General features: G+C 38.3%; 1 protein-coding gene and 1 pseudogene across 1 annotated transcript; both read left to right on the top strand.

The window, feature by feature from the left end:
• The first annotated feature begins 6345 nt into the window (after positions 1 to 6345).
• Positions 6346 to 7291, top strand: LOC115519002 (annotated as a pseudogene).
• A 14267-nt stretch (positions 7292 to 21558) lies between these two features.
• Positions 21559 to 22494, top strand: LOC115518937 (olfactory receptor 8S1-like). Its single transcript, XM_030322528.1, has one exon. The coding sequence runs from the start codon at positions 21559 to 21561 to the stop codon at positions 22492 to 22494; it is 936 nt and encodes a 311-aa protein (XP_030178388.1).
• The last annotated feature ends 1511 nt before the right edge of the window (positions 22495 to 24005 follow it).

The following is a 24005-nucleotide window of genomic DNA, read 5'->3' on the forward strand; positions in this document are numbered from 1 at the left end:
GAGTCTATGCCATTGGACCAAAGCATAACTCCATCCCTGTATTATAGCTATACCTTTGGCCCATTGTACAAGTGCTGAGGTGATCAAGGACAAAAGTTGGCAGGCCCCCACTTGTTGACCCTTCCTGTCCTTCCTGGGCCTTCTTGGTTCATGAGAAACCAAGATCCACACATTTTATGAACACTTATACATTCATCCACTTTCCTTCTCCCAAGACTTCTTTGTCCCACCTTTCAATATTCCTCTTTCTTGGCCACTGACCATTCAGCTAAGCTATTTTCCACTACCCAAGAGTTCATGTGTAACCCTATTTTGGATCAATTCTGTCTCCATACAAAGTTGATGTCTAAAGTGCACCACCCAAAGTTCTGTCCATTGGGAGACTTTCTCCTCATTACCTCTTGGAGCCACCCCTGAGTAGAAATGTGGTATATATATATCATCAGGCTTTTTCAGCTTGTACTAATTAATTTAGCAAACTCAATCACAAACTAAACCTGGGTTTTGTCTTTCTCCATCAACTGGTCATGGGGAAATTTCTATGAGGCCATAGGTGTGAACTACATTTAGGTGAAACATTGGTGCAATAACAGTGGGTGTCATGAGGCTACCTGCCCATGAGGACTTGATGGTGTTTTATGTCCCAGGTATCAGGGTTTAGCTCAGACCCTGTGCATAATATCCCTCAAAAGATCTAAGTATTTTTATTTTCTCAGTGTACAGTTAGTCTGATAAATTAGCAGTTTGGAAAAAGAATTTGAGTAACAGTTTTGAAAATACTATATGTGACTGTAGGACTTTCCTCAAGGACGTTTGGCTTCCCCTTAATGAGATGGACTCTGGGTCTTAAAACTAGTTCACGTCTGGAAACTTGACATGGAACCATGAGTTTTCATGGTGCCAGCTAACATCAGCATTCTACTCACTATTCCCGATCATGTTTGGGGGCCATTATTAGTAAAGAAATAATGGCTCTTTGGCTGCCTATCTCCCCACTACGCACATTGTGATCAGTTATGCATCAGTACAGATGTTTGCAGGCCAAAACACCTTGGTTGCCAATATGGCCTTGGTGCACATCACAGTAATTGTATTCACCTTACACTTGACTATTAAAGACAGTCATCTGGCCTCTGCTATTCCATAATCTTATTTCCTTTGGCAATAAGTACCCCAATTCCATGGCAGCATCTCCAACCATCAAACCTTGCCTACCTAGGACAGACTCCCCTGAGGTTCTGAGTGATTCCATTGCTCTTTTCAGTAATGAATTCCTTAGAACTTTAGCAAAGGGAGGGCCTCATGAAGAACACAGTCAGATGATGGATACTCCAGCCATAAATAGTAAAACTACTTAACATGCACAAGTCTTTTTTCTTTCCTTAGTAGGTGTGAGGCAGTTCTGGCAACTTCAGCTAATTTACTCTATTGTGTGGTTGCTTCCATTGCACCCTTTCAGGGACCTAAAATTTTAAATTATGTGATAGTGCTACCATTTAAATAAGTCACCCTTCTCCCACAAATACCTTTAGGATATATGTGTTCCACAAATTCCTGCTAGTATATATTAACTGTATCTTGCTGCCCTTTCAGTGAATAAGCTATTTCTTCCTACAGAGATGCCAAATTTTCCTACAGTCCTGAGGTCTAACCTATGTTATTGGTCTAGAAGCAATGAGGGGAGGTTAGGGCAGACCCTGAAGAGGACACACATCATCTTGTGAAACATGTGCTTCAGGCAAGGCTTTTTCATCCAAGCAGTGTGAGAGTGATGGACTTTAATAAAGAGGACTGGAAGAGACCATCATTTCTGAAAGCCTGAAGATTTAAGACAATATGTATTCCGGGTTTCTTTGTCCACCCAAATATTCACATTCCTGACTGCAGGGTTTAGTCCCTTCCTTATCAAGGCCTTTACTTTAGCACAGGAAACCTTCTAGAGCTGCATATTTAGATTTCTTAATGGCTCAGCTACCTTAAGATCAAATCTTGAACTTTGTTTTCGTACAGTCTCCCCTTCTGCAATGGGAAATAAGGGTTTTTTCAATGCTTCCATATAATACTTTTGGATTTGCAGTGTACCCTAAGTTGATAGCTGACTGATTTGAAAGTATCATTTTCTATTTCAGGGCTTCTAGCTCAAGTGACAAATGCTTGGTTCTCCACAATCTTTATAATTATCATTATCCACATATTTTTGAATTGCTACAGCTACAGCCAATATTTTCACTTCCATACGTACATCATTCAAATCAAAAGAATCATAGTAATTGGATGTTAAAGGGGTTATCCCCATAGTACTTACCCCTAGGAAAAGTCCCTGCTGCCCCTTAACTGGCAAGGGGTGTATTACCAAAATCCCACTGTTCTCTAGAACTTCATCTGGTACCATCTTCTTTTGCATTCTCCCAGAAGCATTTAATGAGACACGGATTTGGGTACTGGTAGAGTATTTTAGAGAGGATTCAAAGTAAGGAAATGGGAGGCATGAGACAAGAAAGAAAAACCAATAAAGGATGTGTTAATGATTTTATAATGGGAAACTAGAACTCAATCTCACTGGGGACCCTCAGAAAAACCGTGTGATACATAACTCAGGAACTTTCCTCCTGGGGCATTTACCCACTGATTTCCAGTTCCTATTGTTTAAGTTTGATCCTGATGGCCATTAACTCCATGAACTTCTGGGTTGAGTATGCGTGCTTGGAGCAAGATCCTATTATTCTAGAGATTACCCTCTTTTGTAGAAGTGAATTGATGCAGGTACTTGATCTGGGAATCTATCACTATGCAGATGAACTCAAGTGGGTCCCAGAAAATGTGGCTGGGATATAAATACTATATATTCATGTATGTAAATATTTCATATACCTAATTTTAATTTTATAAAAACTAATGTAAATAAAATAATTTTAGCATCCACATACGTTTCCTGCAGGAAGACAATGTTCTAAAATGGACTTGTAATCTAACTTCCTTACAATTCTATTGTTTATGTTTATTTAATAAATTGACAGGGGGGATGAAAATCACTATTAAGCATTCTAGTTTGAATGATAACATTATAGTATATCATAAATAAGTGGGCATTATGATTTATCATAATATATTGACTCAATACATGATACATTCAATAAGTAAATGCTTGCTTAAATGAAATCTTAATCACTAAGCATGAAAATTGTTATATAGCCATCATGTGGCTAAAGTATATATGGATTCATATATATGGGTTAATCACACCAGAAAAAGTTGACTGGGCAGTTTGGACAAATGACTAGTTATGAGATTTCTTTCCTTTATTATAATTTTTTACTCATTTTATCTTCAACTCACATGTACACAGCAGATTTACCTGGGTGAAATTGCTTTAGAGTGTCAAGTGAAAAATATTTGTTTTTTACAAGGAAGACAGTTAAAAAAAAAACCATTGCCTTTTCTGTCCCCTGTGAACTTCCCTATCAAGAGTTCACATCTGACAGTTTTGGTCTTTGCTTCAACCTAGAAGTTCTAAATGCCACACTTAAGGGAACCCCATTGGTACTCTTTACTATAAAACCTTCAAGTTCTGACTACAGGGAATAATTGGCATTGCATCAACCATTCTCTGGGCTACTGTTGCCTGGTAGTCAATCCTCAAGGTACCTAAACTAAGCAGCTTTGAGGATTACTTGGACCAAAGTATTCTATATATGGCTGAGACAAGGTTTTTGGAAAACGGAGGAACAAATGAAGAGGTGGCAGGGTGATTGTGTTTCAGACAATTCGAAAGAAAAAAACTCCCTGTAGCTATTTCACTCTAATAGTGAAGAATATGAAAAAAAATATTATCAGTAGAATTTTATAACCTCAGTCATAAAACCAGGTATAAAAAAAGTGCCTTCTCCCAATCATTTTTCATTCTTTTTTTTTTGTTTGTTTTCAACGTTTATTTATTTTTGGGACAGAGAGAGACAGAGCATGAACGGGGGAGGGGCAGAGAGAGAGGGAGACACAGAATCGGAAACAGGCTCCAGGCTCTGAGCCATCAGCCCAGAGCCTGACGCAGGGCTCGAACTCACGGACCGCGAGATCGTGACCCGGCTGAAATCGGACGCTTAACCGACTGCGCCACCCAGGCGCCCCTCATTTTTCATTCTTAAAAGTTGAATCAAACACAAGCCCTATAGCCACATCAGGGAGTAGACCGTCTGTTGAAGAAGATGTACAGGTAACATGCATTTGGGTATTGGAAATGGAACAGGGATGTGTTGATGGCTGATCAGTTGAAAAGTAAGCACTCAAAGTTAACCTTGGTCAGGTTTTGAACTTATTGGGACCAGGGCAACAAAGGAATGGCCGGAAGAGGAAATACACTCAGCCACTGTATAAGTCCTACGAGTGACCCAAAGATCCAATTCTAACACATCTGACCAATGCTAGAACTGATGGATAACATCCAATGTTCAAACAGGCAGAGTATTTTTGTAAACCAAACCTGAGTGTTTGGGCAAAGTCAAGGTACAGTGAAAGGTGTTGGTACTAGAGTATTGGGAAGTGTCTCAGGATGAATGTCAAAGGATAAATCTAAATATGTGCATGACTGAATGCTCTATTCCCCTCTTTAAGAAGCCTTCTTAAAATGGACAGAGGAGGGGCGCCTGGGTGGCTCAGTCGGTTAAGCGTCCGACTTCAGCTCAGGTCAAGATCTTGCGGTCTGCGAGTTCGAGCCCCGCGTCGGGCTCTGGGCTGATGGCTCAGAGCCTGGAGCCTGCTTCTGATCTGTGTCTCCCTCTCTCTCTGGCCCTCCCCCGTTCATGCTGTGTCTCTCTCTGTCTCAAAAATAAAAATAAAAATGTTAAAAAAAAATTTAAAATGGACAGAGGAAAGTTATTTAGAAAGAATCTCTTCTTGTGGTAATTCCAGAATAATTTAGAAGTCCTGCCAAGCTCTCAGAGTTCTAGGATCATGGGCTCCTGAAATTCTGTCCCTACTTTACCTCTTTTCTGCCTTGTCTGAGTGAGTGATCTATGCCATGGACACTGGCAAGGTACTCCTTTATATGACCTCTTCCTTATTTGCCTGGAGGTCTGGCCGTTCATGGAGCACACAACCATCCCAGAAAGTGATTTCTTTCTGGGGCCACAAGTTCACCTTCTCTCTCCTTTGGCATCTCTCAAGTCTGGCTGCTTTTTTGTTCTGAGTAACATTGCCCTCAGTAACTTTAAGGTCTTTAACCCTTGAACATTTCAATGTGATTCCAAATCCCAAACTCTTTCAGGCGGGAGATGGAAAAAGGAGAATATCTATCTTTAGTGATTTCAAAATAACTTTATTATACTCCTTTCAGTAAGGAACAGGAGCAGTAGTGGCAAAAATAACTTTAACTCTGATAGGGGATAATTCTGCATGAGGATATTATTTGTTTTAGGCCACAATTGTAATCTCAAATAACGATGACAGTACATTAAGAAATAGTGTACAGGTTTTTAAAATGCACTTAACATATGTTATCACATTTAATTCTCCTAACAACTCTAACAGAGGTATATTGTTATCCTAATTTTCAGCAAGGAAACAGAAGACAAGGACAGTTATGTAACATGCACAATGTGGAGCCGGGATTTGATTTTAGTCTGACACAGGACCCTACGTCCTTAGTCACTGCACTATTATCTACCCATATTCTAAACTCTTAACTATTAAGAAGTGCCCACGTTTTACTAAATATGCCTTTCTACTTCTCAATCCTGATCTTCCAGTTAAATGTCCTTCCTTTCCATGACTTCCTAGAGAAATCATACTTATCCTTAAATTTTTCTTCCTTTACCTTAAATTAGATGACATTAATGACTTCTCTCTTAATCAAACTTAAAGTTCCCATTTCAGTTACTCATATTGATTTAATTGCTTGTCTTTATTTTGTATTCTTCTTTCAACTATGACATTTTTTTAAATGTTTATTTATTTTTGAGAGAGAGACAGAATGTGAGTGGGTTAGGGCAGAGAGAGAGGGAGGCACAGAATTCGAAGCAGGCTTCAGGCTCCAAGCTGTCAGCACGAGCCTGACGTGGGGCTTGAACTCACAAGCTGTGAGATCATTACCTGAGCCGAAGTTGGATGCTCAACCAACTGAGCCACCCAGGCGCCCCTCAACTATGACATTTTAAAATGTAGGCATCAAATCTTATTCTTTATGTTCCATGTGACTGACACAAAACTTGGCCCATGATGGAAGTTAAGACATATTTTCTGAATGTTTATGATATTACAAGAGAATCAAAGCAATATGAAAATTGGTTGGAGGAAAATAGAAACTTCATTGCCATGCTTTTCATAATCATATTTAGGGGCCATCCTTTTTAAATGGCCTTGGGGAACCACACCACCATCACAGAGTTTATCCTGCTTGAACTATCTGCTGACCCCCACATTCAGACTCTGCTCTTTGTGCTTTGCTTGGTGATTTATCTCCTGACCCTAATAGGGAATCTGACAATGATGCTGGTGACCAAGGCTGATTCTTACCTCCACAGCCTCATGTACTTCTTCCTAAGTTTCCTCTCTTTCTTAGACCTCTGTTTCTCTTGTCACTGTGCCCAAGATGTTGGAAAACCTCCTTTCTAAGAAGAAAACCATCTCCTTTCTAAGAAGAAAACCATCTCAGAAGAGGGCTGCCTGCCTCAGGTCTTCTTTGTATCTATCATGGCAGGGACTGAAGTTTGCCTACTCTCAGAGATGGCTTATGACCACTATGTTGCCATCTGCCACCCACTGCTCAATGGCCAGGTGATGAGTAAACAGTGGTATTTGCAGCTAGTGTAGGGTTCATGGAACCTGGGCATTCTGGACACACTCATTAATGTCCCTTTGGCAATGAAAATGGACTTCTGTGATAACCATACCAGCCCACACTACAGCTGTGAGCTGCCCTCTCTCTTCCTTCTCTCTTACTCAGATGTTTCTACAAACCTCTTTGTCATATTCTGCTCTTTCCTCCCATATGGCCTTGTAACTTCCCTGTCAATCTTCATCTCTTATGCCCACATTATCTTCACCATCCTGAGCATCACCTCTACCTCTGGCAGAAGCAAAGCTTTTTCCACCTGCTCCTCCACCTTACCACAACGATCTTGTTCTATGGCTCAGGTCTTCTTCATTATTTCATTCCAACTTCAGAATCCACCCCCCACTCTGGATCTGATCTCTGCAGTATGGTGTGATCACTCCCATGCTGAATCCTCTCATCTGCAGACCAAAAAATAAGGAGGTGAAGGATGCTCTGCAGAGAACACTGGGGAAGTATTTATAATGTTTCCGGTGGCAGAATACAGAGAGAGGTTTATGGGTAATTATAATAAAAATATGTGGCAAAACATCGAGTGAGTTGACATTAAGGGGTACTTCCTGACAGTTCATGATGTCCAGTTTGGCAAAATTAATCAGAAAGGATTAAGAAAAAAAACAAAGACCTATTATATGGTGGATCATTTAGGTCAGTCCTACTTGAAAGCAAAAAAAAATAATTGATTAAATATTCATGTAACACTATAAAATTTTGCTTAGAACATGTTCATCGATATTTCTCATTTATTTTCATATATATTAAGATGAGTGATGTAAATTAACTATCATCATTTGTAGTGGAGTTTGAAAGCCATGGTTTTCCTAAATGGAAAATTGCCTGAATCTTTGAATGAGAACAGTCATAACAAGTTCACAGGGCCACTGGGTAATGAATTCTGGTTAAAGTTGCAGGAAGAGAAATGAGTGAGTCACCATAATGGGGCTGAAGACTTCCCAAACATTTGTTTTTATAGAAAGCTTAAGGTGGGAATAGGCCTGTGGAAAATTGCCCTCCTAGAGTAACTTTGCAAACCTGCTAACCATTTCCTGGGTTTAAGTAGTGCCCACAGCCTCAGGGAAAGAGACAGTGACAGGAAAAACAGAAGTACCAGAGCAATGCAATCCTATTTCCAAACAAGCAGACAGAGGTTAAGTTCTGAGTAGATTTGCAAATTGGACATATTTGGTGGCTTCTACCTTTCCTTTGCAGATCCTTACTTTCCTTGATGCCTGCTCACATCTAAGTGCTCAGAGCAACATTTTTGCTCCCGGCAGGAATCTTGCATTCCCTTAGGTACCCACCTAACCAATGACAATTCACTGAAGATGAATTTTCCTAAATGTCCTTTATCCTAATGATACATTTCTATAGTAACAATTCATTTAGATTCTATCATCAAAATATTTCCAAATTTCTTACACGAGAGAAATATTTGAGCCCCTTTAGTATTTCGGGATGTTTTTCTCTTGGCTTTGGAGAATTTGAGCGATTATTAGTCCATTGATTCAAAGGCATTTCATATTTAAATCATAATTGTAAATGCTTATCAGTAGGCCATTCTTAACAGAAGATTCATCACGTATATAATTTTAAAAATTGTTGCTCTGTTTTGTGCTTTTATTCATATTCACATGAATTATGCTACAAGAAATAGTAGATCAATTTAACACCTGCTTAAATTTTTTTTAGTGTTTTATTTTTAAGAGAGAGAGTGTGTGAGAGGGGGAGGCATAGAGAGGGAGGGAAACAGAATCCAAAGCAGGCTCCAGGCTCCAAGCTGTGAGCACAGAGCCCCACGCGGGGCTCGAACTCACAAACCATGAGATCATGACCTGAGCTGAAGTTGGACACTCACCTGACTGAGCCACCCAGGTGTCCTGACACCTGCTTAATATTCACTTGTGGAGGGGCGCCTGGGTGGCTCAGTCGGTTAAGCGGCTGACTTCGGCTCAGGTCATGATCTCACCGTCCGTGGGTTCGAGCCCCGCGTCGGGCTCTGTGCTGACAGCTCAGAGCCTGGAGCCTGTTTCAGATTCTATGTCTCCCTCTTTCTCTGACCCTCCCTGTTCATGCGCTCTCTCTCTGTCTCAAAAATAAATAAATGTTAAAAAAAATATATTCACTTGTGGATACTGAGGTATTGTTCTATGGACAGCAAAGGTGACAGTCTATAATGGATACTATAAAGCATTTACTGTCCCTTTTCAGTTAATTTCTTGCTATATTCAAAACAAAACGTTTTGTTAGTACATCATATAATTTGTATTAATGTGAACCGATATTTTCTGATTTGAAAGAAACTGAATTCCTTAAGTTATCAAAAGTTTTCATACAGAGAAATGATAGGTCAGTCTTCTCTTCTTTCATGAATTCCTACATTTATACATAATTTCCTTGGTGCTTTCTTTATGTGATTTCTAGGAAAGGAGTCTACCCATCTCTCACCTGCAAGAAGAGGAAGAAATGATTGTCCATCAAACATATTATAATCCCCTACAGATTGTAATATGAGACAAAGACGTCAAGATTCCCTCATCCTCTCTAAAACGCCGGAATTTCTTTTATGTATTGTTCAACGTGTGTTGGAGTAGTAGCAGCAGATGTATTCTATTGGTGAAGTCTTGCAGTGATGGTGGGGGGTTTGGAGCTGCTGGCCAAGCAAGAATTCTTGAAGATGGCTTTGGTGCAAAAAGGTGATTTTATTAAAGCATGGGGACAGGACCCGTGGGCAGAAAGAGCTGCATGGGGGTTGTGATGGGTAACTCATTATATACCCTCAGGTTGGGAGGGGGTTAGGGATAGAGTAAGTCTCTAAGGAATTTTGGAAGCAAGGTTTCCAGGACCTTGAGGGGCTAGTTGTGTTAAGAAAATGCCCTTTATTACCGTTTAGTAAAACCTTCATCATGAGACCCTTCAGATATATATCAGGTGGCCATAAACTTGAAGTATGACTGCCAGCATATATCTTGGGAGAGTTGAGATAATGGAAGTTTTTATATGTTAAAGTAGACTTACAGGATCCTGAGGGGTCAGGATAATGGTAAGCCAAGATTCCCTTTTGCTCCTAGCAAAGTGTCCTCATGGAAGCAGCTGAACTTCTAGAGGAAGGTCACTGCCTGTTTCAAGGACTTGTCAATGGCCTGTAAGCAGCAAGGGAATTACTTTTTCATTTGCCTTTGTTTCCCACATTACCATGGCAAGCACTTAAACCCCTTTCCTTTGTTCTTGGGTAGCCAGGAGTGTCCAGGAATATCACACATATTCCATAAGGGGTAGGGTTGGGGGTGCTGTTAGCCTGTACTTTGTTCTCAGCTCACCCGATGCTCCCTCATCATTATTACCTGTTAGAAAGCCAAGGAGAAAAGGATTTGGTCATTGTTGGCAGTTCATTTTAAAAGAGGAAACTTAAGGGGCGCCTGGGTGGCGCAGTCGGTTAAGCGTCCGACTTCAACCAGGTCACGATCTCGCGGTCCGGGAGTTCGAGCCCCGCGTCAGGCTCTGGGCTGATGGCTCAGAGCCTGGAGCCTGTTTCCGATTCTGTGTCTCCCTCTCTCTCTCCCCCTCTCCCGTTCATGCTCTGTCTCTCTCTGTCCCAAAAATAAATAAACGTTGAAAAAAAAATTAAAAAAAAAAAAAAAAAAAAAAAAAAAGAGGAAACTTAGCATCTTTTTCACTGTGAGCCCTGTAACCAACTCCAGTCCAAGAGGATAATTCCCACTGACATGTTTTATATTATGTTTACATCTTTATACCTAATAAAATTCATACAACATGTATCACTACATATACAGCTTTTTACTTAAATTATATTGTAAGTGACTTTTATGTTAATATAACTAATATTAATTTTAATTATTTTAATAATCTATTATGTTTATATTCCAAAGTGTGCTTGGCATTTCCTCATCATGGAAAATAGTTTATTGTTTCACTATTATAATTTATCTTTCATGGGGCGCCTGGGTGGCGCAGTCGGTTAAGCGTCCGACTTCAGCCAGGTCACGATCTCGCGGTCCGGGAGTTCGAGCCCCGCGTCAGGCTCTGGGCTGATGGCTCAGAGCCTGGAGCCTGTTTCCGATTCTGTGTCTCCCTCTCTCTCTGCCCCTCCCCCGTTCATGCTCTGTCTCTCTCTGTCCCAAAAATAAATAAACGTTGAAAAAAAAAATTTTTTTTTTAAATTTATCTTTCATATATTTTACAGTACAGTTCAGGTGACATTTCAGTTCTAAAAATAGCAATGCATTAAATATCTCATAAATATATTTTTGTTATAATTATTTTGATGCTTGGAAATTATTAGATCAAATGTGTATGATGTTTGTTAAGCCTTGTGACATGTTTCAACAGATTATTTTGCCAAGTATTTTACGACTATTGTGATGCCAGCAACGTATGCAAATGTCTCTCTTTCCAATGTAACCTGTATTATTTATACTGCTTTTAAAATATTTTACTTATAGGCCAGGAATTAAATTTTTGTATCTATCTATATTTCTTTTGATACTACTGACACGAACAATGTTACATATTTATTTACTACTTTTCTCTTGTCTAATTATTCATCTATTTTGCCCACTAATATATGCAGTTGGTGATGTTCTTATCAATTTAACCAATACAATAAATACATTAAACATCGTCTGTCATAGTTGATTCCAACTTGTAAACCTCCTTAAAATGTCTTTTAATTTTGTGGGTTTCCTTTTTAGAGAAAGAGAAATGTTAATTTTTATGTAATCAAATACGTTCAACTTTCCATATGAAGATTCTTTTTTCCTAAAGCTTAGAAAATCCTTTTGTTAATATGAGGCAAATATCAAACATGTTTGCAACTCTTAATTTGTCTCAGAACTTAAATAATTTACATTCACTATCCCATTATTATTGACATAAGGTAAATTTGGCCAGTCACATATATGAACAAGAAAACTTAGAGTAAAGGATGTTAATAAAAATAACCCAACGATGCATATTAAATGGTTTAAGTTGGAATTCAAACTAGGCAGCTCAGAATCTAGAGTCCATGTTCTTAACTATTATGTAACAGAAAAATTGAAATAACTTTGAATTGATCCCACTTATTAATGTAAATAATGACTTGCTCTAGCTTTCTCCACACACACACACACACACACATTTAGAGCAAACTCTTCATTCTCTACCTGAACTGGTGACCAAATTTCAAGTGTGAGAGTCTGTAAGAAACTCTACAATATAGAAACTCCTATTTCTCATAGAATCTTCACTGATCAGGAAAAGTTCCCCAGTTCCTTTCTATTTTCTCACTCTTTCTTCTAAAGGCATGAGGGTGCATTCCTTCGTAGAACACAGGCTACAAACAGTAATCAAGACTAATCATCTGGTTTTGTTCTTTTCTTTAGTGGTCCTGAGGCCATCTTTGTAGTCCTTTCTTTGTCAAGCAGGCAACTGGTAAATATTTAGTGGCTGCTGTGTTTGATGATTCTAAAGCCATTGTTCAAGTCTGCTACAAGAACTCATATAGTTCTAAAAATTACAAATGCATTTTAACATGGTTTTGCATGTTTCATTTATATTTAAAATTATCTGACTTACTGTCATTATGTGAAAAGGGTGCTAAGGGAATGAGAATTTCCAGAAAAATTTAATGTCAGTTTATACCTTTCTCAAGCCTCTTTTACAAACTCATCCTTAAATGAATTTGACTTCAGGGCACCTGGGTGGCTCAGTTGGTTGGGCATCTGACTTTGGCTCAGCTGTGAGTTCGAGCCCCGTGTTGGGCTCTGTGCTGACAGCTCGGAGCCTGGAGCCTGCTTCAGATTCTGTCTCCCTCTCTCTCTGCCCCTAACCCACTTGCATATTGTCTCTGTCTCTCTCAAAAATAAACAAACATCAAAAAAAAAAGAGTCTCATAACCATAAGTAGGTTAATGGGGGTGGGGGGTTGGGAAGTGGTTTAAATGGATGACAGGATGAGCACTGGGTGTCATATGTAAGAGATGAATCACTGCGTTCTACTCCTGAAGCTAAGACTACACCATATGTTAACTAACTTGAGAATTAAAAAAAAGTCAAAAAAAATTTAAGAAACTAATTTCAATTTACAATCATTTTACTTTTGCTGGAAAAAATAAGCTTTGAATAATTTTTTAAAAAATTGATTACCGTGCTATTATCACAGTTATAAAATTACTAATTTTCATATATAATTTGATACATCACAATGTAAATAAGTTACCTTTAAAGTTGCTCAGCAAAAAAAAAAGTCTCTTACAGTTTGTTTCCCTCTCTCTTTTTAGATTTGCCTCTCTCAATGATTGATTTCTGACTGTTAATTTTGCGTTCGCAAAATGAACCCCTCTTCATTATGATATATTATCTTTTTAATAAATTATTTGACTCTATATGCTATGTTTTGCTTGTAATTTTTCCATCTATGTTCGTGATAATTATTGGACTATTTTCTTTTCACGCTCTTGTCAGATTTTAGTATCAGGGTTATTATTGACCTCATAAAACAAGTTGAGGATTCTTCCTACAATCGCCATTCTATACATGAATTTGTACGTAAAGCTGGTACTATTTGTTCACCAGTGAAGTCATGTAGATTGGAGTTTTCTTTATGGAAAATATTGTAATTTCATGTTTAATTTATTTAACAGATACTGAAGTGTTCAAACCTTATATTTTCTCTTGTGTTAGAATTGTTAGGTTGTGTTTCTCAAGGAAATCGTGCTATTAATATAAATATTTGATACTTATATTTTCACGAGTATTTGATATATTTGTGCATAACATCCTTCTAATAACTTTTTATGTCTATAAGATTTGTAGTAATTCTTCCTTTTCATTTCAGATATCACTAATTTTTTAATTATTTATTTATTTTTGGTCAATACTGCAAATTTACCATTTACACTGATCTTTTCAAGAAATCAACTTTGGCTTTCCTTGTTTTCTTTGTTGTACATCTACTTTCTATTTTGTTTACTGCTCTTGATTATTTTCCTCTTTCTACTTGTTCTGTATATAATTTGCTGGTTTTTTCCAAGCTTCTTGAGGTGCAAGCTTAGAAAATTGAATTCCACTCTCTCTCTTTTTCTAATAGATGTATTAAAAGATTTCTTGTCTCTCTTAGTACTGTTGTGGCTGTGTCTTACAAATTTTGGTATATTACTTTCATTTTATTTCAACTCAAAATATTTTCTAATTTCCTTTGCAATGTCTCTTTTAACCTATGTGCATTTAGAAACGTATGGGGGGTGGGGGGCACCTGGGTCGTGCAGTCCGCTGAACGTCTGACTCAGCTCAAGTCATGATCTCACAGTTTGTGGGTTTGAGTCCCACCTCAGGCTCTGTGCCAATGGCACGGAGCCTACTTAGGATTCTGTCTCTCCTCTCTGCCTCTCCCCATCTTGTGGTCTCTCTCTCTCAAAATAAATAAATATATTTTTAAAAATAGAGTATCTTTTAAAAAAATGTATTTGGGGACTTTTCTATTTATCCTTCTGATATTGATTTCTAATTCAATTTCACTATGCGAGAAAAGATAGTTTACTTTTTCAAACCTCTAAAATGTGGCCTATTTCAGTAAATTTTTTTATTTAACTTTATTTATTCAAACTTTATTTCTATTTCTATTTCTAATTTTTTTGTCATACTCTTAGTTGATATTTAACTCTCCTCCAGCTCAGGTTCCTTTTTGTGTTTTGCCCTTTCTAGCTTTGGATTGAAATCTTCACAGAAAATTTTAAAACCATTCAGAAACACAGACATACCAATCAAATGTTTGCAAAATACAAAATATGCACCTCACAATAGGAGAAATAGAATCCAGTAAGTATTCAAAATTTATTCACTCTAGTGAATATAAAATAAAATATAATTTCGGGCCAATAAATGTTTAAAATTAAGTATACTAGCAATGTTTAATGTTGGTGAAAATCTAACAAAATAAGCATAGTCATATGCTTTAAGCCAAAGTGTAAACTGGTTTAATGTCTCTGGATATCATGTAGTAATATGTATCAAGAGTTTTCACAAAGATCATATCCCTTTCCCTAGCTTGTCTGGGTTCAAATAATCGGTTATTGCATCAAATTTTAGCCACAAGACTGCTTATCATAGAATTATCAGTTTTCATGATAACTATGAAAACTATAAATTATTTAACTGTTATATTAGAGAATGCATTATTTGATTAAAGTAAACCCATGCTGAGGCACCTATATGGCTCAGTTGGTTGAACTTCCGACTTTGGCTCAGGCCATGATTTCGCAATTAATGAGTTCAAGCCCTGCATCAGGCTCTATGCTGACAGCTCAGGGCCTGGAGTCTGCTTCCGATTCTGTGTCTCCCTCTCTCTCTGCACCTCCCCTGCTTGCATTCTGTCTCTCTCTGTCTCTCAAAAATAAATAAGTGTTAAAAAAAAAAAAAGGTTAAGTAAACCCATGCTATGGAATACTGTAATCTGTATTTTAAAACTACATTTAGAAAAGTATTTAATGTAAAGAAAATCTACACATTAAAATGTTACATAGAAGTGTTACTAAACTATACTTGGATTTAATTCACTATTTACCAAATTTTTATGTAGACATGGAAATCTGGTTGAATGTAGATCCTAATTCAATAAGGCAAGCACAGGTCCTAAGAGCCTGTAGTTCTAACAAGTTCCCGCATGATGCTACTAAGCTGGCTCATTATTGAGTTGAGTAGCAAGAGTGTAATCAATTTTGAAGGGAAAGTAGATACATGATAAATAGATAGGTAAATAGATAGATGATAGAGATAGATAGATAGATAGATAGATAGATAGATAGATAGATGATAGATAGAGATAGATAAGCAGACAAACAGAATTAAAGGAAAAATGACTTAATACCAGAGTATTCATCTCTAAATGTGTCAAATAAAAAGGGCTTTATATTTTCTTAATTATGGTTTTCTTTTACTTGAACTTGTGTTACTCTTGTTCTGGCACTCTATTTCTTATTTTAACAGATACTTAATATAGAAATACAGAGAATCCCCCTAAAAAGAATAAATAATGTATAATACTGCCCATCCAGAGATAACTACTATTAATACTTTGTATATATTCCTTACATGCAAGCACACAGACACCATGCACATGTGAAAATATACAAACATGCATGTATGAGTCATATACAACATTCTTACATTATATAATATATAATAACATTATACATATATGTATATAACTTTTATAATCAGAGAAATAAATAAAAATTACTTGGCATTGATTTCCTGGAGAGAAACAATTGTCCAGACCTGAGCTGTCCAATGTGATAGCCACTAATCACACAAGACTATTTAAATTTAATTTTTTGTTAATTAAAATTAAGTAAAACTAAAAATCCAGTTCCTCAGTCTCACTGGCCACATTTCAAGGGCTCAATAACCACCCGTGCCTAGTGACTACTTTTTTGGAGAGTGCATATATAGAACATTTCCATCACCACAGAAACTTCTCATCACACAATACTAATCTAGACAAGTCTTCCGATCTTTTTGGAACTTTATTTGCTGGCTTTTCTGTTTGAGTAGGGAAAGGGTTAACATTAGGCAGGGATAGATAAGGGATAGATAAGGCAGGCTCCAGCTTCAGGTGGGAAGCTGAAGTGGCAGACAGGTTTGAGGGGGAAAAAATGATAAACCTATTCCTGGGTGACGCGCCATGAGTGGAGTCTCACGCTTTCTGATAAGGTCCCAATAAAAAGTCAGGGACAAAAATCCTCAGTGGTTACCCAGTGAGACCCCTCTCCCTCTTGAGAGCTTTATACTTCCCCTCAATAAATTCTATCACTTTGCTCACTCTCCGATGTTGGTGAGATTCCTTTTTTCGACACACGAGACAAAGACAAGTGTCTCTCCCACCCTCCTGTAACATAATAAATGTTAAGGATTATTTTTATCCTAGAGCTAATTTTACTGATGGTCTTAAAACTCATTTTAATAAACAAATGGACATTTGTTTTATATCAGGACTCTGATAACTTAAGCAAACAGTTCTGCACATCTCAATCTGTGAGCACTCAAACCTTAACAGAGCTATTATGTAGGCTGAATCTACACAGATGCATCATACAATGGGAGTCAAATTGTTTACAAAAATGAGTTCACTGATTTTTTTTTCTCTTTACTTATTTGGTAATCAATTTAGTGAGTCAGCGACTCACTATCAAGTAAGTTCCCATCGCTTCACGGGGACCAATCAAATAAATACTTTTGGACCAATCTGTCTCCAACCACCTCCCTCTAGATTAACAAAGGTTCATACATAATACATACATCAAACCAGTAGTTCCTTAATTCCACATCTAAGCAAGCTCCATGAATTCTTGAGTACAGTTGCTAAGGTTCTTGACTACAAGATTGACTTCAAATTGTGACTAGTGGGAATAACAGAGTTGCCATTCCCCTGAGCTTCTCAGCCAGAGGGTTAATGCTCAAACTGTCTAAACAGGTGTTCTGAGGATTAGTTAGACCAGATAACCCAATGAGTGGCTGAGACATGTTATAAAGAAACATCTGGAAATCTGAATGAAGAGACGCTTGGATGAAGGCATTTGAGATCATTGAAAGAAGCAACTGTGCTGCGACTATTTCATATTTTTAGTTTACAATCTAGTAATATTTTTAGTTCAGAATCTAGTAGCAATAGGATTTTATGAACTTCACCATGTTTGAGGATGCAAAAGCTACCTTCTATAGTTCATTCAACTTCTTAGAAGCTGTGTTTAAATCACACTTCTGCAGCCTTCTTGGGCATCAGATTGTCTTGTTGGGCAGAATTCATAGGTAATCAGGATTTGGGTTCTGGAAAGGGCTTTGTAGGTGGGATCAGGGATGAGGAATTGATAAGTAAGGGCTCAGGAGTCACCCTTGCTGGGTAATTAAGTCTTAGCTAGACCTTGCATTATCAGCTATCAAGCAACTCAGGATTAGCATAAACCAGGAATCAGGCTGGGGCACCACAGTGAATCCTGAAAGTTACCTAAAGGACAGGCTGTAGGCTATCAGGTCATAGTTGGAAACTATGCATAACATTGCTTAACTGCACTCCCTGATGCTATAAACTAGATACAGAGTCTTAGAAAAAAGTGGAATCTAAGGAGAGGAGCATCACCTGGGCATGAGAAAGGGAGTTGAAACTTAGACACTGAAAAAGTATTTCAGGATCAAGACCAGAGAGGTACCCAACTGTGGTATATACAGTACTGAATGTTTATAAGCAGCCTTTCCAGACTGGACAAAGAAAGGTGAGATCTACCTCCTTTGGGGCAGGGCTCAGTAGCTATGATGATTTCAACTGAACACAGGGACTCTGCCTGGCACAAGCTGTCATAGGACTAAGTGGATACATGGATACATTCCCAAACTTCTTCTCTTACACTCTTCCTGTCCTACCCTGTCTAGGGGAATTGTTCAGAGTGTATTGTTCTGGAGAGGGTCTTCTTTCCCAGCTGTTCCTTTGGGCACCAACATGATTTCTATTCACATAATTTGTTTCCTTCTTTTTCCAGAGTTCTCTGCATCTATCCCAGAAAATAATGTAAGGGCAAGTACCAAAGTTGCACCCAGAGTCCTTTATACTTCCTGTCTCATTTATAGCTGCTCTTCCTTTTTCTTAAATTTTTTTATTTTAATTTAAATCCAAGTTAGTTAATATATAGTGTAATAATGATTTCAGGAATAGAATTTAGTGATTCATCACGTACATATACTACCCAGTGCTCATCCCAACAAGTGCCCTCCTTAATGCCCACCACCTATTTAGTCCATTCCCCCACCCAACACCCTGACAGCAACCCTCAGTTTGTTCTCTGCATTTAAGAGTTTCTTATGGTTTGTCTCCCTCTCTGTTTTTATCTTATTTTTGCTTCCCTTCCCCTATGTTCATCTGTTTTGTTTCTCAAATTCCACAAATTAGTGAATCATATGATATCTGTCTTTCTCTGATTAATTTATTTTGGTTAGCATAATACACACTAGTTCCATCCACATGTTGCAAATGGCAAGATATCATTCTTTTTGATCACTGAGTAATATTCCATGTGTGTGTGTGTGTGTGTGTGTGTGTGTGTGTGTACCACATCTTCTTTATCCATTAGTCAGTCAATGGACATTGGACTCTTTCCATAATTTTTGAACAATTGTCAATAGTGCTGCTATAAGCATTGGGGTGCATGTACCCCTTGGAATCAGCATTTTTGTATCCTTTAGATAAATACCTAGTAGTGCAATTTCTGGGTCATAGGGTAGTTCTATTTTTAATTTTTTGAGGAACCTCCATAGTGTTTTCCAGAGTGGCTGCACCAGTTTGCATTCCCACCAGCAGTGCAAAAGGGATCTCCTTTCTCTGCATCCTCACCAACATCTGTTGTTGCCTGAGTTGTTAATTTTCACCATTCTGACAGGTGTAAGGTGGTATCTCATTGTGGTTTTGATTTGTATTTCCCTGGTGATAAGTGATATTGAGCATCTTTTCATGTGGTCTATTAGCCATCTGGATGTCTTCTTTGGAAAAGTGTTCTATTCATGCCTTCTGCCCATTTCTTCACCAGATTATTTTCTGGGTGTTGAGTTTGACTAAATCCGTTATAGATTTTGGATACTAACCCTTTATCTGATATGTCGTTTGCAAATATCTTCTCCCATTCCCTCGGTTGCCTTTTAGTTTTGTTGATTGTTTCCTTTGCTGTGCAGAGGCTTTTTATCTTGATGAGATCCTAATAGTTCATTTTTGCTTTTTTTTTCCTTGCCTCTGGAGACATGTCAAGTAAGAAGTTGCTGTGTCCAAGATCAAAGAGGTTGTTGCCTGTTTTCTTCTATAGAATTTTGATGGTCCCCTGTCTTACATTTAGGTTTTTCATCCATTTTGAGTTTATTTTTATGTATAGTATAAGAAAGTGGTCTAGTTTCAATCTTCTGCATGTTGCTGTCCAGTTCTCCCAGCACCACTTGTTAAAAAGACTGTGTTTATTCCATTGGATATTCTTTCCTGCTTTGTCAAAGATTAGATGGCCATAGGTTTGTGGGCTCATTTCTTGGTTCTCCATTCTATTCCATTGATCTATATGTCTGTTTTTGTGCCAGTACCATACTGTCTTGATGATTACAGCTTCGTAATACAGCTTGCAGATCAGAATTGTGATGCCTCCAGCTTTGATTTTCTTTTTCAGCATCACTTTAGCTATTTGGGGTTTTTCTTGTTCCATAAAAATTTTAGAATTGTTTTTTCTAGCTCTGTGAAGAATGCTGGTTGCTACTCCTTTTTTTTTTTTAATGAACACAAACATTTTTATTTACCTTTTCCAAACACAGGTCTCCTAACTGCAAGAGTCAGAAAGTTTTACTAACTTCAGACTTCTTTAATTTGGAGCTGTATGAAAATGTCTTAACATACATATGCTTTAGAATTCTTATGGAATTCTTTACTATCTACCTACTCATCTATCTCTCTATATACCTACCTAACAGCATCTGTCTCTGTATCTACTTAACAAAAGCAAATGTAATTGTAACAAACCAAAATGGCTTACATTAGGAGTCTAGTATTAAGGTTGAAGTCTTTCATTATTTTGTTTGTTTGTTTTTTATTGTTCCCCCAACAACTGTTAAGGACTCTCAGTCAGGTGTTACCACATGTGGTCTTTCTTCTGGCCTGAGTTTCTCTTCCTCTTAGGGTGCTGAGCTCTGCTGAAACTTTGCATCTTGCTTCTTAAAGCAGAGGTTGGCCTGGTGTTGCCTGTTTCTTCTTGAACTACTTACTCCTTTTGAAAACAGTCACATACCCTCCCTTTCTGAGTGAAATTGCCCTCATGATTGTAAAATGGTTTAATGTTGGAAGGGAATCATTCCAAAGTGATTTCAAAATGTCACTGTTAAGCCACCTTAGTGATCTCTACATTATTTTCTACGCCTCCTTTAGGAAACAACAAGTGCGGTGAATGTTGCAGCAAAAATTTAATTCCTGATAAGTATCACCTTTAAGAGTGATTTACTATCTGACTTCTGCCTACAGTTGTAAACCATGGCAATAATAGTGATAGAATAATACCTGGGCTTTTTGTGTAGACATTTTTCTAAATACTTCATATACATTTATCATTGCAAAAACTTTATAAGGTTGGAACTGTTATTGCTTCACTTTACAGACAAGAAAACTGAGGTACAGAACAGTGAAGTCACGTGTACAAGGCCTCACAGTTAGCGGTGGAGCTGGGATGAACCCAGGCCGATGCTTACCTGTGAGTGACTAAAGATGCTGCTCATTCACACTCCAGGGGACAGCTCTTAAGAACTATTCACTTTCCTAATTCTTTACCTTTGGGCACACTTTTCTCTCAATTTACATGTCTCTTTAGAGGAAGCTTACATTTCCTTAAAATCTTGGCTCAAATACCTCAATATTAACTCATTACTGAATCTTCCAAAACTCATTTCTACAGCTGCCATCGCACCATCACCATGGTTTCTAATTGCCTGTCTTTGCAAATGTATCACCCTGAAGCACGATCTTTAAAATGAGAGAAACTATGCCTTGCTCCCCATTACATTGAAAGTGACCGACATAAAACTAGTGGCCTAGTGTAGAAGCTGAACATTTATTTGCCAATTAATAGTGATAATAAGAGAGAATCAATGCAATGCAAAATCTGATTGAAGGATAGAAGAAACTTCACTGCCATGATTTTTCATATAATTTTTAGGGAACGGGCTTTGTAAATGGCCTTGGGGAACCGCAGCACCATCACTGAATTCTTCCTCCTCGGGCTGTCTGTCAACCCCCACATCCAGGCTCTGTTTTTTGTGCTGTTCCTGAATATTTACCTTCTGACCATCATGGGGAACCTGCTGCTGCTGCTGGTGATCAGGGCTGACTCTCACCTCCACACACCCATGTACTTTTTCCTCAGTCATCTCTCTTTCCTGGACTTTTGTTTATCTTCAGCTACTGTGCCCAGGATGTTGAAAGACCTCCTATCAGAGATAAAAACTATCTCAGTAAGGGGCTGCCTGGCTCAAGGCTTCTTTGTGTTTATCACCGCAGGGACTGAAGCTTTTCTGCTCTCAGTGATGGCCTATGACCGCTATGCTGCCATCTGCCACCCTCTGCTCTATGGACAGATGATGAGAAAACAGCTGTGTGTGCAACTTGTATTGGGCTCATGGGGCTTGAGTTTTTTGAATGCACTTATTAACATCCTCCTTGCTGCCAACTTGGACTTCTGTGAGAGCCATACCATCAACCACTACAGCTGTGAGGTGCCCTCTCTCTTTCCTCTGTCCTGCTCTGATGTTTCTACCAACCTCCTAGTGCTGCTCTGCTCCACTCTGCTTCATGGACTTGGGACCTTCTTCCCAATCATCTCATCCTATGGCTGCATTGTCTCCACCATCCTGCACATCAGCTCCACCTCAGGGAGAAGCAAGGCCTTCTCCACCTGCTCCTCCCACCTCATAGCAGTGATCTTCTTTTATGGATCAGGTTTTCTCCGCTATCTTGTGCCAACCTCAGGATCCCCCCTTGAGTTGATCTTCTCTATGCAGTATGGTATGATCACCCCCATGCTGAATCCTCTCATCTATAGCCTGAAGAACAAGGAGGTGAAGGCAGCTGCGAGAAGGACACTGGGAACGTATTTGCCATGTTCCAGGTGAAAAAGAAAAGCTAGTAGATGATAAAAAAATCAGAATAATATACCAGCCATACATTGTGTGAGTTGACCTTAATAAAAACTTTCTAGGTCTATACTATGTCAGACGTCATGAGATAAGTAAGCAGTGCATAAGAAATGAAAACAAAAATATTAGAAAAGTATTAACTTTAGTCTAAATAGAAGGAAACAATGGATTAAATAACTATCTCAATTCAGAAAATGAGGTCATGAAAGTGTTGATTCATTCTTCTCAGTACTCCTCAAATATTTACTTTGATCTTCGTATTAGTAAAATATGTGTGTCTTTAATCATAATTAGTAATTGGGTTTAAGAAAAGTCAATGAAAGGCATACTTTAGGGGCGCCTGGGTGGCGCAGTCGGTTAAGCGTCCGACTTCAGCCAGGTCACGATCTCGCGGTCTGTGAGTTTGAGCCCCGCGTCGGGCTCTGGGCTGATGGCTCAGAGCCTGGAGCCTGTTTCCGATTCTGTGTCTCCCTCTCTCTCTGCCCCTCGCCCATTCATGCTCTGTCTCTCTCTGTCCCAAAAATAAATAAACGTTGAAAAAAAAAAAAAAAAAAAAAAAAAAAAAAAAAAAAAAGAAAGGCATACTTTACTCTTAAGTGAAGGTTCTGGATGGTTGAGTAAAAACAGAAGTAGACTTCAACTATGTGGCAGGAGAATAATGAAGTTCAACTGAGTGGCCCTTGGAGAGGAACTAAAGATGCTGAAGAAAGTAAGTTCATATACTGGGGCAGAGGACAGACTCAAATAAACCCTCAAAATCCCTGTTGTTTCTTGCTATAATCTTTCCATAGAAGCCTTTTTTTTTTTAATTCTTTTTTTAACGTTTATTTTTGAGACAGAGAGAGACAGAGCATGAACAGGGGAGGGGCAGAGAGAGAGGGAGACACAGAATCTGAAACGGGCTCCAGGCTCTGAGCTGTCAGCACAGAGCCTGACGCGGGGCTCGAACTCACGGGGCCGTGAGATCATGACCTGAGCCGAAGTCGGCCGCTTAACCGACTGAGCCACCCAGGCGCCCCATAGAAGCCTTAAATATGCATATTCTTATATGTATAATTTCTGAGATACATGTGTGAATAAATGTTCTGATCATAACAATAATTAAAAACAAAATACTTAAAAACAAATATAGATTAACAAAAAAAGGAAACATTCTTTTAAAAAAGGTGTTCTTGATTATTCCATATATCCTTGAATTGTGTTTCCTTTGCTCATTTATTTGATAAGTAACAGTGGGGGGAGGGGGGAATATTATGCTAGAACAGTCTAGTTTGACTGAAAACCTAATAGTTTATTGTAAATAAATAAATGGAAATTTTGATTTGTGTAACAGACTATTCATACTAAAGACTATAATTAACTTTTACACAAATGCTTCCCTAAATACTCCCAAATGGGAGTATTCAAACTGTAGCAGGGCCCTGTATAGGATTCTAAATGCATTCTAAAGCAAATGGATTTGGATGGAGTTTAGGCAAACAACTGTG

Source organism: Lynx canadensis, chromosome B4, assembly GCF_007474595.2.
Source record: "Lynx canadensis isolate LIC74 chromosome B4, mLynCan4.pri.v2, whole genome shotgun sequence".
Lineage (NCBI taxonomy): Eukaryota > Metazoa > Chordata > Mammalia > Carnivora > Felidae > Lynx > Lynx canadensis.